We start from the raw sequence: 18,021 nt of genomic DNA on the forward strand, positions 1-18,021 counted from the left end.
TGTGATCCTCCTGCCTCAGCCTCCCAGGGGATTACAAATGTTTGCCACCAAGCTCCGCTAAAATGTATTTTCTTTCAAAGTCACCCCAGGAATTCCTAAAAAGACCTTTACCCATTCTAGTCGACTGTCTCCCCATCCCCTCCCCAAGTCCAAGGCATCTCAATATTCTGCCTTCCTGGTCTTCCCCAGGAAGAAGAGAGGCAGCTATGTGCTGGGAAACCATCTCCAGGCATTTGCAAGGTTTGAGGTCATCACAGACTTCCACCCAGGGCCATTCCACCTCCCAGTGCCCTCACCCAGTGATGGAAAGTGTTGTCACTCCATGCTGCTGCTGATGACAAGGTTGAGCGCTTTTTATGTGATGACTTTTACTTCCTGTTTCTGCTTTCCTGCCCAGGCACCCTGTCCTATACCTGCTCCTTTCCACCTCTCCCACCTGTACTGAGATGTCCTGCAGCCAAATCCAAGGGGGACATCACAGTCCCCACTCTGCATGACCCTGGAAAGAGCACTGGAATCAGACCACCCTGGGCTTTGTCACTGTGAGACTTGGGGCAAGGGTCAGGGCTTCTCTGAATCTCAGTTTCCTCATCTGCAAAATGTTTGATGCTTTTATATGTAACCCCTGTAATCCTAGCCATAAAGATGGCTGAGGCAGGACAATTCCAAGTTTGAGGCCGGCCCAGGCAGCTCAGCAAGACCTTGTCTAAAAAGAAAGAAAAGAAAAAGGCCTGGGGAAGGACCTCAGTGGTAGAGCACTTGCCTACCATTCACGAGATCCTGGGTTTAATCCCCAGTACCACACAAAAATAAGGAAATAAAAATAAAATTTTTGAAAATTAAAAAAATTTAAAGGTGTCCAAAAGATATTTATAGACAGACCCTGCTGTGTAAATGTATGTGTGAGATTGACACACACTGAGTCCCTAATACACACTTTACAGGAAGTAGGATATTGTTATCTAACATCCTCCTTGCGATTGTCCTCATTTTACAGCTGAGGGTGCTGAAACTCAGAGAGGTTAAGTCACATTCAGTGAGTACATAGGGGACCTAAGTTGGACCTTACTTCAGCCAATTCCAAATTCCAACAGCGATGCCCTATCCCAGGCCTACCACATTGATGGTACTCACATTTGGTAATAGCCTAGAACCACCTCCCTGCACCTGTATGCATGCATGCGCATGTGCACACACATACACTCACACCTGCACACACGTTCTACATTATCCACTTCTGGGAACACAGCTCAACCTTAACCGTGCCCTGCAAACCCTCTCTGGAGGGTTGAGGTGGCCCATGAATTTGGGGGGAAGAACCTGCAGGGGGCACTCGAGGCCCTGTGCCATTCAGCTGGTGTGGACCAGTGACAGGAACTGTTTATTGGACATCTAATGTGTAAAAACAGGTACCATGATGGAGTCTTCCCATTGGGTCAGACTCTTCAAGGTAGAAACTATAATTATTCTGATTTCACAGATAAGGAATCTGGTTAGAGAGAAAGAATTCAAGCACCCAAATCACACTGCAGGTAACTCAGGGAAGATTCACCTTTATCTTCCAAAGCCACACCACTAGCCCCTCAAAATTGTTCCCATCCTGAGTCCCCTAGATGTCGAATCAGCAGTCAGAGCAACCAGGAACAAGTTCACCCTGCCGATCCCTGGGTCCTATAATCCCTTCATCTTACTAGGTCGTAGGTTTCTAAGAAAACAGGCAGGAAAATATTAAGGTGAAGTCGAAAGGAACTTTGCCAACTACTGCACAATCATGAGCAGTGCACTGCTGGGGAAACTAAGGATTCGTGCAGGACTTCTGGAGGCCTGGGAAGAGGGAGACTGGTGCAGGGTTACAGGTTTGCCCCTCCCAAAGACATACAGGCCCTAAAGGGCTCCCATACTCATACACATCAGGGCTGGGCTGGCTTGGAGGAGGAAGAACTACATTCATCTATCAGAGAAACCTAGCTCCGGCTCTGCGATTACTAGCCAACTGTGACTTTGGGTGACTAGAAATCATCCGGGCCTCAGTGATATCACCTGTACAATGGGGGAGGAGGGAATCATAGTTTGACATACGGGATGGTTCGTCTCTCCTCTGGCAGAAGCCCCCCAACAAGTCACACTATGGGGAAATTGACTGTACCTTTCTATACCAAATAGGTGATTTTTTCAGTTCATTCATCTCTGTGTCCCAGAGCCTGATGCCAATATTTAGTGACATGAAAGACTGAGATAACAATGCTAGAAACGCGATTTGCTCCCAAAAATTTCAAGAAAACCAAGTTTTCTGCCTCCCTGCTTTCAGCTTCAACCATAGGTACTGACTCTACTTTGTTTAATCTGGACGGCTGGGAGAGGTACCCTAAAGGTGTCCTTTTACCGATGAGAAAGCTATGGCTCAGAGAGGGTAATTCACTGTCCAAGACACACAGCCATTGCCCTGAGCTCAGATCTTTCAGAACCAAGCTCTGCTTGACTCCAAGTCCCTGCTCAAGCCCCTGATGACGACTCACAGAAGCAGAGGCAACGCCTCCTGCCGCCACTATATAGCACTGGGTGTCTGGATAGAGGAAGAGACAAAACATCCTACTAAGCAGAGAAACGCGACAACCCAGAGTCCTCAGTCCAAATTCGTCAGAATCTGAAGGGCAGGGAGATCAAGAAGGGTTCTCGACCTAGCTCAGAGAAGGTACAGTTCGAAAGAAACACACAAGGGAGACTCGAGACCAAGACAGCACGGCAGTCCTGTCACCCCCAGTGCGACCAGAGGCCCTGGGTAGGCGGCCCGCGAGGGGCGGACCCGGAGAGGCGCACCAGCGTCCACTGGCTGGGTCTTGCTATGTCACTGCGCTCCAGCTTGCTGAGCCCCAGGTACCCTTTGGTGCGCTGCACTCCGCTGTCAGCTTGCCGGGTTTTGTGGTTCACCAGTGTCACAGTCCCAACCAGCACAGCCATCACCCCACAAAACCTTTGTTTTGTTTTGTTTTTAACAGACTCTCGGGAGTATTAGGATAGCTGGACAGCTCTCCCAACTTGCCACCTATACCATCACCCCCTCAAGGTCACCTCCCAAGCCTCAAGCCCGGACACCTAGGCCAAACGGTGGGTCATATTGGGCTGCCCCTGTTGTGAGACCGTGGTCAGGTCCCTTTATCTGAGGTTTCTCACCTAAAATTATGCATTGCTATCACCATAACCACATGTGCTGAAGAATAAAACAAGTTAAACTTGCTATGGAGGGAAAAGTGTTCTTGTACGATGGGGAATCTGAGGTCTAACAACTACAGGATGGGCCTTATAAATTAATTAATATCAGCTAATTAATCAAATTAATACACGCTGAGTGGAACAGTGTCTGGCATCAAGGCAGACACCTACATCATAATAATGGTTCCTCCTAGAACCCCGTGACATAGGTGACTTCCTGTGTCCATTTCACATAAGGGCCAGCAGGCTCAGAAGAGTTAAGTGACTTGCCCAAGATCATGAAATGAGTAAGAGGAAGAGCAGAAGATTTGAGAATTATTGTCCCAAGACCGTGCCACAAGTTTGGGTCACACAGGAACCTGAGACAAAACCACTCCCAGACTAGAGTTCTCAACATCTTTGGGGTCATGAAGTTTTGATGAAGGTATTGGACCCTCACATAAAGGGCAATTCCTCTCAGTCTCAGGGCACCCAGCGGATTTCCCCAGTCCCCTAAGGGCAGACCCCACCAGGAAACTCCCCTCCCCCAGAAGATCTGCAAGCCCGGCCCACCACCACCAAATCTTACTTCCTGGAAAGTCTGGGGAACAGCAAATAGGGGCAGGAGATGCATTTAGGCAGACTGGGGGTGGGGGTACTGGAAGCACAAATTAACAACAGTCAAGATGGGGACAGAAGCAGCAGGGCTCTGGATTTACCATAAATGCCTGAACCTTTTATAATGCGAACATATCTGAGTGCCACTTGAATAATAAATATTAAGAATTGGTGGGCTGGGGATTTAGTTCAGTGGTTCCACCGCCTGCCTTGCCTCACAAGCACAAGGTCCCAAGTTCAATCCCCGGTACCAAAAAAAAAAAAAAAAAGAAGAATTGTTTACAAGAAAGAGAAAATGGGGCTGGGGATTTAGCTCAGTGGTTTCGCTGCCTGCTGCGCAAGCGCAAGGACCTGAGTTTGATCCCCGGTACCAAAAAAAAGAAAGAAAAGAGACCCCATAAGGAGACTGAGAGGACAGAGGGCCATGCACAAAAAAACAGAGAGGCAAAATTGAGAGAAGTTAGGAAAAAACAAAAGTAGAAATTCAGAGACAAACCAAAGAATGGGAGAAAGAGAAGGCAGACATAAGCGGAAGGTTCTTCCAAGCACCTCAGCCAGGGTGAGCCTGGCCTGGCCCTGTCAGCTGCAGATACCCTCGCCCTAGCCCCGGCTAACCTGGAGGACCCGCTTGGTGAGGCCCGTCTTTTGCGCAAGCTGTTTCAAGTCCTTAGCATCAGGGTTGTGGTTAATGGCAAAGTAAGACTTCATGGTCCGAAGCTGGTGGTGCTTGAAGGAGGTGCGCATGCGCTTTGTCTTCTGGCTGCTCGGGTAGGGCTGGTCGCGGTCCAGGTGCTCCGCGTCGTTCTCATTGCAGCTCAGCGCTGGGGAAGGGACACAGAGGCTGCAGGTGAATTTCCTAACCCTACCTCAAGCTAAAGGCAAGTCCACAACCTCCCCAACTGCTGCCAAACATTTCTACCCCGAGAACCATGCTTCGTGCCACCAGGCCCACACAGGGACGTTATCTTTCCATAGACGTAGAAAAAGAAGCTCCAAGAGGGGAGCGTGGCCTGCCTGAGATCACTGAGCTAGGAAGTGCAGGATTTGATCCCAGCTCTGGGAGAATCCAAAAACCATTCAGAGCCATCTTGTTACAATAGTAATAGCAGCAGCAGCATCCTTAGCAGCTACAACCTGTTGATGGCTTACTGAGCTACAGATGATGTGCTAGCTTTACAGGCACATTTCCACTGGATCCTTAAACAACCCTATGAGCCAAGTGTTGTTTCTCCTTTTTACAGATGTTAAAACTGAGACTCAGAAAGGGAAATTACACTACTGTACAACCCGCATGCAAAGACTCTGGGCCACATTCTTCCTGTTTCCCCAGCACTCTCCAAAGAAAACCTGGCTGCTCCCATATCCCCCTTCAGAGTCTGGCAGAAGCTGCTGACTGACAGACTCATTTTCATTTTGCTTTCACCAGTTCCACACCCCAAAGTAAAGTGAGACCTCTGGGCCTCTGTCACTGGGCCTAAGGTTGGAAAATGCATTTTGTAGTTTAATCCTCACCACTGTCCCATGAAGCGGTTGTTTCCCAGTTTTACAAACAGAGCAAATGAGGCTCAGGGAAGTTAAGCGATCCGTGGCGGGCTCACAGGGCGAGTGGTAGAGCTCTTATCGGAAAGGGAAAGAAGTTGGAGGAAGAGATTAACACGTATTAGACACCTACCTTATGCCTTGGCTTTACATATGTCACAGTCCCATCACTACCATTCCCATTTCAGACAGGAAGAAGCTAATGCTAAGGGAAACACAGCCACTTGCCATGGCCGTACCACTGGGACTAGCTGAGCCTAGGTTCAACACTTGAGTTCTCCCTGTTTCCTTCTACTATACACAAAGGGAGGCCTGATGAAGTGTGACTCTGTAGGGAGCTTGTCCCTATCCCGGCGTTTGGCTGGAGGGTCAGGGTTGGGGTAGAAACCTTGAGCCTCCAAAAGTTGCTCTGTAAACTAGCAGCTGATGCAAGGGTCAGGCAGGGTGCCTCTCCAGATTCCCTTATCACACCCAGAGCCATCCCTTTCCATCTTGCTTGGGGCAGAGCCTCAGAGTAAGTTCAAATTCCGTCCCCTTAAAGTAGTGAACCGGGAAGATATCTCGTGTTTCATCACATGATCATAATAGAAATGCCAAATTGAGCAAATAAAAGTACGGGTTGCCTAATTAAATTTGAGTTCTAGATAATTTTTTACTGGTAAATATGTCCTCAATCTTGCATAGGGCATAGCTATACTAAAATTTTTTGTTGTTTATCTAAAGTTCAAATACTGCACAGGACAAATCTGTCCTAAAAATGTAGTTGTTGTTTATCTAATATTCAAATATTAACTGGATAGACTTACATACTAAAAAGTATTCGTTATCTAAAATTCAGATTTTGTATAGATTATACTTACATTAAAAACTTATTCATTGTTTACCCAAAATTCAAATTCAACTGGGCAGCCAGCAGTGTATCTGGCAACACCACCAGGGAAGTACTCTTGCTGTTGGGCCACGTCCTCCTCCTCCTCCCCTACCCCTTGCAGACAGAATTTGCAAGATATAGGTCCTGCCCTAACCTTGGAGATATAGGTTAGGTGCTACTTCATCTCTGAGTCCCTTTCCACATAGTCCCAGGTATCCAGGTCCCCCAGTCCACCCGCCAACCTGTGCTCCCAGCAGGAGCACCCAGAGTGAAGAATTTCAAAGGAGATCAGAACACAATTTGCAAATGAATTTCCGAATTCGAATTTCGAATTTCAGGGGCTACACTGAACCAGCTGAGGGACTCACCCTCCTTCTTGCCCCAGCCCCCAGCTCCTCGGGAATGGGGCAGGCATTCCCCACGGGGGATCTCTGCCCCCCCCCGCCCAGCCCCCACCTGGGCCTCTCCACTGTTGTTAATGAGCTCCGTGGGGACCCGGCGCCCCATGGGCCCAAGGGATGTGCCCTGAGTGCGGCCTAGGAGGGGGGAGGTGGTGCAGGGAAGGGAGACAGCAGAGAAAGGAAAGAAAGAAGTAGAAAGAGAATGGAGACAGAGGGAAGAGCGAGTTGGGAGAGAGATGGACAGAGCTTGGGAAAAAGTGGGGGGGGGTGGCAATGGAGATGGGAGAACCAGAGAGAGACAGCTACAAAGAAAGAAAGAAATGAGACACCGTGTGAGCCAGAGGGGAAAGCAAGCCCCAGAGAAACAGGGTGGTGGAGAGGGGACTTCGGTGTCACACCTGAATCCTAAGGCTTTAAGAGACCGGTCCCTGCCGGGAGGACTTTTGGGGAAGACTTCCTAAGCAGAGAGGGAAGGGGAGAAGAGGGAAGGGAAGGAGCAGTCCAAGGCTGGAGGCCGAGGCTAGCCCAGCAGAGGGGCAGGGGGCTGTATCGGGGGAGGAAGGGCAGCTGGGAAGGCAGACTCAGCCCAGACCCCGTCACACCCGCCCCTAAACTGGAGATTCCCCAAGATTTGATGGGGAGGAGTGAAGGGGAGGGGGAGGATCGGGCTTGCTGTCTCTCTCTCCTTCTCTCTCTCTCCCTCTCTCCCTCTTTTTTTCTCTTCCTCTCAATTAGGCCAATTCAATGGAGCTAAAGAGCTCGTAAAATCATGAATAATTTACTCGTGATCTGTTATTAACCCATCGGGTTTCGAGCTCTTGTCGCTGGGACTGAACCTGTAATCAAATCTGACTTCGCCTCATTTTACTAAAGACGAGATTGTAGGTTCAATTGTCTAAATAATGGATTGGAATCAAATCAGTAATTACGCCGCCAGGCACACAAACACAAAAAGCTGGGGCTGGGGGAGGCTCCTGGGTCCGGCCGGCCGCTTGGCCAGGACTCCCGCTGCCGGGCCGGCCGCAGCGCCCAGCACAAAGTGCGCGGCCGGCCTCTCGGCCCTGGCTGCCGCCTTTCCCAAGACCCCGAGTGAAGGGCACCCTGAGCGGGCTTGAGGGGAGGCTTCAGGTTGGCCTCTCGGGCTGGGACGGTGCACTGAGACCAGAGGGGCCGCTAGGGAAGGGCCGCCACATTCCCCGCCCCGGAAGGACTTTCCCACCCTGCTGTCCCGTCCCCTGCTGTCGGTGCCCAGCTGCCCTTCCCTAAACCGAGGTCCCCATTCGGACCCAAGCTCACCGCCCCTGGCCGGACTGTCCCTCAGAGCCACTGGCTTTGCAAGAGGTCGGTGTGGCTGGGCCCCTGGATGTGGGACACTTACACAAACAAGCAGTTCCTGCAGCCAGAAGCATGCCCCTAACACGGGCACACACTCGCTGGAACTCACACCCTCTGTGGGCTCCGCTTGCTGATTCCAGCTGCCCCATGGCCCCACTGTGACCATTTCTCTCCCACCAGAGTTGGGAGGGCAGAGAGGGGGACAGAAGCCAGATGTGGGGGGTACTGGCTGGGCCCCTCAAGGACAAGGAGTCACCCTCCGTTTCCCAGTCTTGTTCCGGGAACCGGGTGTAAGCAGCTGCACTGCCACCACCAGCTCCCAGAACAGTATTCCTCCCAGCCCTGAGCCCAGGCCAAGGCCAGAGACGGGCGCAGGGGAAGGAGAAACGGAGAGAGACACAGAGACGAGAGAACAAAAAGAAAGGAAGAAACAAGAGCGGAGCCAATGAGAAAATGAGGTGGCTGAGTCAGGGGTCTCTGGGAGAGCCAGGCCAGCATGGAACTCAGCACCAGCCACACCGGCTGCATCTCTCCGCACCTCTCAGGGGAGAGCAGAGGCTGAGCAGCAAAGAAACAAAAATAAACCTAAACCTTCTACCTCTTTTTGCACAATTCCAAACCAGGTGCCAAACCAGGAAAACATTAAACCACTCCCCACCCACCAGGTGCCCTGGAGCCAAGCCTTGGAGATTGCTGACCCCACTTCACAAACAGTGATGTTTTAGTTTAGAGGGACACAGCCTGGTCTGGATTTAGTCTTTAATTTTGGGATCCTGGGAGATGAGGAACAGAAGTTCTAGAGAATGACATTTGTAGTAGTGCCTTTAATAAATTTTAAATCTGCTGAGCCAATGTGAGCCAGCCACTTCGCCATTTACCAAGTCAGGAACTGCATCCCTCCCCTGCTTACTCCAAGATCTTCTAAAAATTTCGTTGGTGCAAAAAGGACCCCACTCTACTTTCCCCCTGCTTCCCTCCCTAGCCAGCTCAGACGCTTTAAGTTCAAAATAACCTTGATCTCTCCACTGTGGCCCCCTCTACATGGTATTGCATTTGTTTTGGTTTTGGTTTGCTCCCTATTTGTGCATTACACTAAAGGGAAAAGGACAGAAAACTCCCAAATCTGTGAATCTGATTCTATTACAAACGAAAGAAAGAAAACTATTGCAAATAAACTCTAGTTCGGAAGCCCAAAGAATCATAAACCTTTCCTGGCCCTGCAGACTTCAGGGCAGATGTTGATGGCTCAATTTGCCGAGCCTCAAAACCTCCGCAGCTGTCCAGATCAGGGAGGGCTCCGAGGGGGCAGAGCTTCTCCCAGAAAGGTCCAGGGTTCAAAGTTGCCGGAAATGCGAAGGAGCCCCTCACCCCCACACAAGGCCAGGCCTGCTCAGGACTCTTCCCCTGGCACCAGCTTCGGAGGGTCGGCGCCCTCACCCCAGCAGGCTCTGGGAACTAAGAGGAAGGAGCCCGAGAAAGCCAGAGACCTGGCCTTGCAGGAAGATCGGGCTGGCACAGTTTACACCACCGAGCCACAAGCCCAGCTCTGCGTCCCGGCCAGCAGAGCCCTTTCCTTTGGGACCCTCGCCAGGCTGCCTTCCTCCACCACCCCAGTCCCTGCCCTTGCCTCGACAATCCAAGCCTGTATGATGTCAGTGCTGCCTTGCCTTCTCTATCGCTTCACTTTCTCACCACCAAAGAGGAGAAAGGTCTAAACCAAAAGGGCACCTCCAAAACAATTTCTCAGCCACAAGGTTCTGCACGTGGGACAGCAAGAAACGAATGCATCCTCTCCTATCGCTCCCGGGGACGGGGGAAGGGCACCGGCTGAGCCCTGGGTGGGGGGGTGCTAATTTCCCTTCTGCCTGGCCGACGCTTGGGGCCTGGGAAGTTGAGCCCCAAAGCACCTCCGGGAGCCCCAACATACAGAAATTCATTCCAGCTCTGGGATATAGATGCCGCGCACTTTCCCCTAACCCAACGGGCGCTTGGTGCTCCTCACACTCACCAGCATTGTAGGCTGCCAGATCCGCCCCCGGGCCAGGGCTCTTGCGCTTCCTCGGCCGCCCCTTCTGCACAGTGCCCACGCCATTATAGTAGGGAAGCCCCAGCGGGTTGGCCCCTGCTGCACCCAGCCCCGCACTCTTGGCTGCAGCGGCTGCAGCCGCTGCCGCTGCCACGTCGGCATGGTTGAAGTGCGCAGGGTACTCGCCCTGGAGCAGCGCCTCGAAGTGCAAGCGGCAGTAGACCAGGCTGTCCTTCATGCCGAAGTGATCACCCGTGGTCAGCATCTTGTTACACGTGGTGCATGTGAAGCAGTTGAGGTGATAAACCAAGTCCCGAGCACGCATCACCATCTCCGAGGCCGAGATGCCCAGGTGGCAGCGGGCACATCGCTGAACAGAGAACCGCCTGTGGGGACCACGGAGGGAGGGGCTGTGGGGACAAATGGTTGGGTACCCCCCATATCTCTCCTCCAGGTGCCTGCTGCTGCTGGGGAAAATCCTCTCAAGGTGGGCCACCTGCCTTTCATTAGAAAGATGAGGGGAGAGGGAACTAGGTTTTGACCCAGGCCTGGTCCTACCCTGAAATAATTTCTCTTTAACCATTTTTACACCCACAAAAGCTTCTATTTAACCTAGACCCTAAGCAAGTCCCGTGGAAACCCTCCACTTGGAAGAAACTCCCCCACTTACCCTTTCCTCAACCTTTGCCCCTGCCCTCCAACTGCACCTGGGAATCCTATAGACTTTTGTGATTTGAAAAAAACACAGAGGCTGGGAAAGAGAAAGAAAGCTAGACAGAGATAAAGAGTGAATATAAACAGACCCTAACCCTAAACCTGGAGATGAGAAACAGGGACCTTGGATCCTCTTAGTGATTTTGGCTCTTTAATTCAGGCCAGCTTTCACTCCCACCTCTCCTGAAGACCCAGACATGCATCAATTCTCCATCCAACTTTGTCCCACACCACCCCAAGCTGCCTTGATTTGGGGGTGTCTATCTCTATTCCGTCTGGTTAAACCCAGAAACTTCAAAGAGGGGGAAGGCAAGGACCCCCACCCAAACTTATTTGTAATCTAAGCTCAAAGGGGAGAGCAAACACTGCTTTTCTTTGATCCCTACACTTCACGAACCTTACCAAGAGCTGCTTTAACCTTACCAAACTGCTTCTTTAAAAGGCTGTCACCCAACGCATGACGGCTTGGAGAACGAGTGTCCTAAACAGGATAGCCTCTACTGGGACTGGAGGAAATGGAGAGGGGCAAACTGGTGCTTGACGTAGGTGAGGTCCTGAAGGCTGGGGGTGGGGGTGCTACCTGTAGTAGTCTTCCTTGCAGTAGATGCTGCCATCCTTGCTGAAGCAGGTGAGCTCCGACTCCAGGTTGAGCTTGCACTCGCAGCACTTCAGGCAGCGCATGTGCCACTGCTTGTCCACAGCCAGCAGGTAGTAGCGGTCGGAGATCTTGCCCCCGCAGCCGGCACACAGCGCTGCACGGTCACTGCTGATGGACGGCATGGTCTGCGAAAGGAGGAAGGTGGGAGACAGCCATGCAGGCGTCAGCCTGTGGCTGTGTGGCTATGAAGAAACCGGCACCCACAGCTGCCTCTGAGGCTCCGGTTAGCCCTGAAAGCCTAGGGAGCTTCCCGGGTGGCCGTGGCAGTGGTTCCTCCACCCTAAAAGGCCCAAATCGGGGCAGTTAAGGGCAAGGCCCAGCTCAAGGCAGCTATGGGCCCAAGCCCCAGGCTCCCGGTCTAGGTGGTTCTTCTGCCTTGCCCCTCTTTCTGGACACCCTCTCTTCCTCAGAAATGTTCCCTGTGTTTAGGAACTGGGGCAGCCGTGGCTATTGTCGTTAGGCCCTCCAAAAGCTTTCCCGAAAAAGCTTTTTAAAAGAGCCACCCAGATGGACTCCAGAAAAGGGGTAAAGTGACCATTAAAAGTCACCCTCCACTTCCAAGAGGTTGCAGTTTCTGGTGCCCGGCCCGATGATCTCAGACCAAGGGTTTAGGCCAGGACAGGGCAGGGGAGGCAATTTCAGGCTCCTTTGCCACACTGACTGATGCCTTCTTGAGTCTTGGAGATGGTGAGTGGGGTGCAAGAGCACCCTTAAAGTCTCTGGGTGCACGTTAGGCCCAACCCAAATCTCTCCCTAACCAAACAGACAAGCTGAGAAGGTTTAACGGGGAAAGAAGGGCTCCGAGGCCGGGAGGCCACTGGGCTGCCGCTCTTGAAAAGCTTCTTCAGCTGTGCTCTCCACCACTTCGGGCTCTAAAGGTCACTTCTGGGCCCCTGGGAGGTCTGAGGCCAGGAGCTAGTTATTTGGGACTAGGCTGGTAGAGCCAAGTGTAGAGAACCGAATGGAATCTCCTTCCGCTAGAGCCAGGCCGGAGCCTGAACTCGGAGCCCTGGCCTGGCCAGGTCCCGCGGCCAGGGACTTGGGGGACACGACTAACGAAAAGTGCTGGCCTACAAGACTTCGGCCCCGAAACCGTGCTGGGGAGGGAGCCACGACTGCTGGGAGACTGGGAGCGACCCACGCCGGCTGGAGCCCCGGGGCTCCCGGCCGGTTCGCCCTTCTCCCGAGGCGAGGCGGCGGCAGGGGAGCGGAAGCCGAGCGTGGAGGAGAACCGGGACTGTCGACCCGAGCCCCAGGGCGAGGTGAGAAGGGAGCCGCCCGGGGAGAGGATTGCACCGCGCTTCCACTTCGGGGAAACGCTCTCCTCCACCCTCGGGGTCGTGATTTCGGTTTCAACCTTGTTTCCCTCCTCCTCCTCCCGAGCAGATGGGTTCCCCGAGCTTGGAGCTATGGGCCTGCTTCCTGCCGGAAGATCCCCAGCGCTCAGTCCCGGGCTGCCCGAAGGACTCTCCCCAAACTTCGGGGAGCAGAGATACTGACCGGCCCGGCCCGGCCCGGCCTCGGGTCTCAGCCCCGACTCCACCGCCGCGCGCCTACCGTCTCCGTGTCTCCGCGGTCGATGGCGGAGCTGATGGCGGGAGCCTCGCTCTTGGCCCTGCGGTCCATCTCGTCGATGACCCCGTGCACCTCGGGGCCCGACAGACTGTGGAACAGCATCGCGGCGGGACCGGCGGGGCCGGGGCTGCGGCTCCTCAGAGGAAGGGCTCGAACCCCGCCTCAGCTGCCTGGCGCTCCCGGCGCTAACGGGCCCAGTGCATCGCCACCGCGGCCCCGGCCCCGCCCGAGCTCGGCTGCGCCCCCAGGCCGGGCTCCGGGCCCTGGGCGCCCGCGGGCCAGGACGCCTCCCGCCGAGTCGTAGGGGCAGCTACATCGCGGGGCGCCTGGGCAGCGGCGCCAAAGCCAGGGTCACAAGGGTACGGGGCGGGGGGTGGTGGTGGTCAGGAGACGAGGGCAGAGGTCGGCGCCCACCGCGGGCGCTTTCACGCCGCGGTCATCGCCCGGCTTTGGCGCCCAGGGCGCAAAGCAGGGGCGCAAACTCTGCCCCAGGCGGCGACGGCTGCGGTCAGGGTTCACCCAGGAATGGCCAGGTGCCGGCGGCGGCCCCGTTGCCTGGACCCCTCCTCTCCCTAGGGTGCGCCCCCAGCCCTAGGCGACCCTTTTGGGCGCTGAGTCGGCGACTGGAGTAAGGGTTTCTCCGAAGCCAGCGAGCCGAGCCGAGCCACCCGGAGAATTGAAGAGGAGGAGGAGGAGGAAGAGGAGGAGAAGGCGGGGGAGCTGGTGGAGGAGGAGAGAAAGGAGGAGGAGCAGAGTAGGAGGAGGAGCCGGCGGCCGCGGGCCCAGCCGCGCGCGACGCTCTCCAAGAGCGCGCTGAGCCCAGCCCTGGCTCTGCTGTCCGCGCCAGCGCAAGCCTCCGCGCCTTTTCTACAGCCGCGCCTGACATCACGTCCTGCCGCCGTGCCATTGGCCGCCCGGCGCCCCAGGCCCTGGCAGCGCGTGCTCCGGGAAGGCGGGAGACCCGAGAGGGAGGGGAGAGGCAAGAGGAGAAGAGGAGATGGTGGGAGCTGGTGGGCGAGGCTGGAGCAGGAGGCGGGCGGGCGCAGGGTTTGGAGTTTTTAAGCTACGAACAGTTTGCTGCGATTTCTGAGGGAAAGAAAATTAAACCCGCTTTCTCTCGTCGCCGGCACCGTCCAAGGAAGGCACAGCCGGAGGATGCTCCGGGAGGTCTCACTCCTGCCTCCCCATGGCCTGGGGCACTGTCTGGGGAGGCCCGGAAGGGCAGGCCTGGGGCAGAGTTGCAAGAGCCTTCGGCCGCTTCCCGCCCAGCTCGGCCTCCGTCCCGGGCTCCTTGCCGCAGGCTTCGGGGCGGCAACGCAGGCTTCCTGGGGACCCAGCTGAGCCCGAAAGGCAAGAACCCGCGGGAGCTGTGACTCCCAAGGAGAAAGGCCAACCAGCATATCCTCACTCCAAGCGACAGGGCCCAATTTACCGCCAAACGTGAAGCTCCTGGATCTTCCCCATCTCACTCCAGCCTGGAAGAGTGGGGGTGAGCATGGCTTTAGGAACTCAAAAGCAGAATTCAAATCTTAGCTCTGCTGTTTACATGCACTGTAATCTTAGGCAAGTGACTTAAGGTCCCTTGGCCTTAGCCTTAGCCTGCTTCTGACTTCGTCAGTGAGAGGCAAGGTCTCCTCCACATCAAAGGGATGAAGAAAGATCGTGCATGTAAAATATCTGAAATACAGAAGGCACTCAGCAAATTCTTTAATCACTTCTTTCCTCTCTCCTATTACAAACTTTCTCACTCCAATATACATTTGGTATCAAAGATGTTCTTAAAGATTCCAGGCACATTCTCTGCTCAGTGGGCACACTATGCCACCCACACGGACACAGGTGATGGATGGGTCCACGAAGCCACCTGGCTGCACCATTGGGCCAAGGATCAACAACCTCTTAGCCTGCTGGGTAAATCCTAACCACCAAACCAGACTTCAAGCTTAACCAGGCCAATGTCTAGGTGTCTGATGGAGTGGGGTTTAGGAAATAAAAAGTGGTTGTAAAGAAAAATGAAATAAGTAAGTGAATTGCTGAGACCAGTGTCCTGGGTCTGTTTTGGAAGTGGGTTTTGTTCGCTCCTCATCAGGAGAGATGTGTTTGTCTGAAGTGACTTGCCTACCTGAACAAGGTAGAAGGGAAGCTGGGATCACTGAGGTTTATCTGATGGTGTAAAGCTGAGGCAGCATTAAGTCATAACTTTCACCTACAAACTATACATGTACTTGTGATGTCCAAGCACGTGGACTTGGGTTCATGTCTGCAAGGGCACATGTTCACCACTTTTGGCAAAAATACAGCCAGCACGAATTTACCTTTGTTGCCACAACCTATGCCAGCACAAATGAAGAGGTAGGGTGTACATATTTACACTGGGTACAAGTGTCCACTACCTGGCAGATGAATCCGGAAAGCCACACACTAACCACATACTCGTATGCTCAAGCAGTCCTACTTAAATCCCTAAGTACATTCTTATGAGGCTATGTTTTTGCACATTTGCAAAAACTCTTGAAGTTACAAGTATGTGTAAACACCACGAACTTACACAGATGCCCCAACTCAAAGGAAGGACCGTGAATCCAAAGATGCGCGTGCGCGCGTGTTCGCACAGACGTGTGCCTCAGCGCCTGCACAGGGTCGGCGCCCAGGCGCGGGGACGCCTACACGGATACACAGATATGTTATAGTGACGCATCCGGGACACTTTCTTTAAAAGAAAAGGGAATGAAAACCTAATCTAGGAGTCACCAGGGTTCATCCAGAGGTCCCCCAAAGGGTAGGAGAAATTTGCAACAACGCTAGTGTTTGTCCTTAGTGCTGGTTGGATACAATGAGTTTCCGAGAGCTCTAGGGGCTGAGGTGGGAGCTGAAGGGGGTTACTCAGTAACTCTTACTGAGGGCTTCTCAGGAACCCTGGAAACACACCTCCTGGCTCTTCACGGCCCCTATGTATATTTGCATACTCTTCCTCTCTGTCCGGCACCCACTTGCATCGCTGGACTGACCCCAAGTTCCCGGGCAGTACAGGTTCCCGCCGGGTGCGCTCCTCTCTTTATCCCTCAGGGCCAGGCTCGGGTCTGGACCGGGCTCTAACGCACCTCGTTCCGCGGGGCTGGATTCGGGCACCCCGCCCCGGGGTTCAGGAGCCGATAACTGCTAATCTCCCCCAGCGGTGGGGGCCGTCGCGCAACCGCGGAGCCCTGTCCGAGGAGACTAAACAAGGAGAGGAACAGGCTGTAAACACATCTCCTGACACGTGAGTGACATTTACACGGCGCGAGGAGCCGCAGCGGAGGGAAAGGCAGGGGTGGGAGGGATCGGGCACCTACAGGTAAGCGGAACCTTCGCCGGCGCCCCTCCCCCTGGTCGGAGAAAAGAATCCCCAAGTCCCCAGAACCTGCCTTTGTGGGAGGTGACAGGTGAACGGAATTCAGGTCTGGCCACTGTAGCCGCTGCCTACCTCCCCACCATCTGCTTCCTAGCAGACAAGCAGACCCAGCGCATAATGAGGTAGCAGCCTCCAGCCGGCCACCGTGACTAACTCAGAACAAAAGCGCTCCCTCCACGCCTCCTCCAACAAAGGGGCCACCAGCCCAGCGCTCCCCGAAGGCTGCGGGGCTCCCGACTGCCGGCTGCGGAGCTGCCGCGCACAAACTTCCCGGGGCTCCCGGGGCTGCCGGCGCCACCGAGCCGGGGCCGCGGAGGGAGGAAGCGCGCGCCGCCCGCCCGGAGAAAGTGAGGCCTGGCCGGGCGGGGCAGAGGGGGAGGGCGCGGGAGAGCGCGGAAGCAGGGTGATTGATCAGCGCGCTGTTCCCGGCGCTCCGGCCCGTTATTAGAGGCGGCCAAAGCAGGGCCACGCAATAACCTCGGAATCGCCAACTAATTGACGCTGCAGGCAACTACTTCATTGTGCGCGCTGGTTTTATGTCTTCATAGCCGGTGATTGACAAGGTGTAATTAGTCATCTCACTCGGTGATAAACATGGGCACCCTCCTCCCGCGGCATCAGGCCGTGTGTACCAGCAGAGGAAGCGATAGTTGACGCTGATATACCATTAAATCAAAATGAAGACGTTCAGAAGTGTGTGTTTGCTGTGACGCTCTGATGGTTTATTTCTCAAATACGGCACCAACAGATTTACTTGATTTGCAAGTTAACTACAACATTAACTGGTTTTATTTATTTTGCCTCTTCCTTCCTCTTCCTAGGCAGGGATGTTGCTCTTGGAGAATGTGAAGACAGTTTGCTTCTTGACAAGCGAGCAAGCGGGCGCCCAGATTTCTGCAGCCTTTCCGAGTCTCCCCCGAGGGAAAGGCGGGCAGAGAAAACGCCGGATTTGGGAGCCACCGGGGATGGGTTCTGCGAAAGGGAGCTGCCCTCCTTCGCCCCACACCCTCCTGCCTGGGGCCCCCATTTGGGTACCGCCAGTGGCTGACCTTAGACTCTACGGGTGGTGCTGGGATTTGGGATGGGGGAAACCTCTTGAATAATAACTGTAAAGAAGAAAGGGGCAAAACCAACGTTTCTTCCCTGCCTTGGAGCAGAAAGGACTGTTCCTAAAGCTTCTGGCTGCAGCCACAAGGCCGGTTGTCTGCCTCTATTCCCTGAGTAGTGTAGTCTCCTGTGCTTGAAGCGCGCTTGCATCATTCAGCAAATTACACTCCTTGCTTACCAAAGTGAGTCTTGCTCAGGGAAATTATGCGTGTGCGTGTGTGTGTGCACAGCTTTCCCCTCCATACTGAGGCTGCTGTTAGGGGCGCTGGTTATTCATTCCAGAATCCTAGAGGCTTAAATTTGAAAAAAGGACAGGGCACACCTGGTCTGTTTTGACCCTAATTCTGGTTAGAGAACAGCAGCGACTGAACAAAGGTACCAGTATTTGAAAGTCCATTTCCAGGGTACAGCGGGTGCCCTCGGGAGGCCGCCAGTGGGGTTTGCTTCCTGCACTTGCCCCTTCTCTCTAACCTCTGTGTCCAGTTTATATAGTAGAGGAATGACGACTCCTTGCCTCTTCACAGGAATGTGGGGTTGTGGGCACCTCCAAGAAAAGGTAGGGGTGAGGGTGAGTCACTAGGAAGGCAGAAAAGCCCT

At 54.0% G+C, this 18,021-nt stretch overlaps 1 protein-coding gene across 5 annotated transcripts in view; it reads right to left on the minus strand.

The window, feature by feature from the left end:
- Positions 1–18,021, minus strand: part of Lhx2 (LIM homeobox 2) — a 31,225-nt gene that overhangs the window by 6,430 nt on the left and 6,774 nt on the right. Inside the window, exons 1-4 of one of the 5 annotated variants that reach the window (XM_087183222.1) lie at positions 12,909–13,892; positions 11,274–11,476; positions 9,962–10,389; positions 4,423–4,628 (exon numbers count right to left, since the gene is read on the minus strand). In XM_087183222.1, the coding sequence (XP_087039348.1) occupies positions 4,423–4,628; positions 9,962–10,389; positions 11,274–11,476; positions 12,909–13,028 (957 nt within the window). In that variant the 5' untranslated portion in view covers positions 13,029–13,892. Of the gene's footprint in view, positions 1–4,422; positions 4,629–9,957; positions 10,390–11,273; positions 11,477–12,851; positions 12,870–12,908; positions 13,893–18,021 lie in introns of those variants that run through there. The other 4 variants (XM_004849400.4, XM_087183224.1, XM_087183223.1 and 1 more) reach the window with 4 other exon arrangements.

Source organism: Heterocephalus glaber, unplaced genomic scaffold (assembly GCF_053883595.1).
Source record: "Heterocephalus glaber isolate CG9 unplaced genomic scaffold, H.glaber_assembly_v1.0 deba00001479, whole genome shotgun sequence".
In the NCBI taxonomy this organism is placed as follows: Eukaryota; Metazoa; Chordata; class Mammalia; order Rodentia; family Bathyergidae; genus Heterocephalus; species Heterocephalus glaber.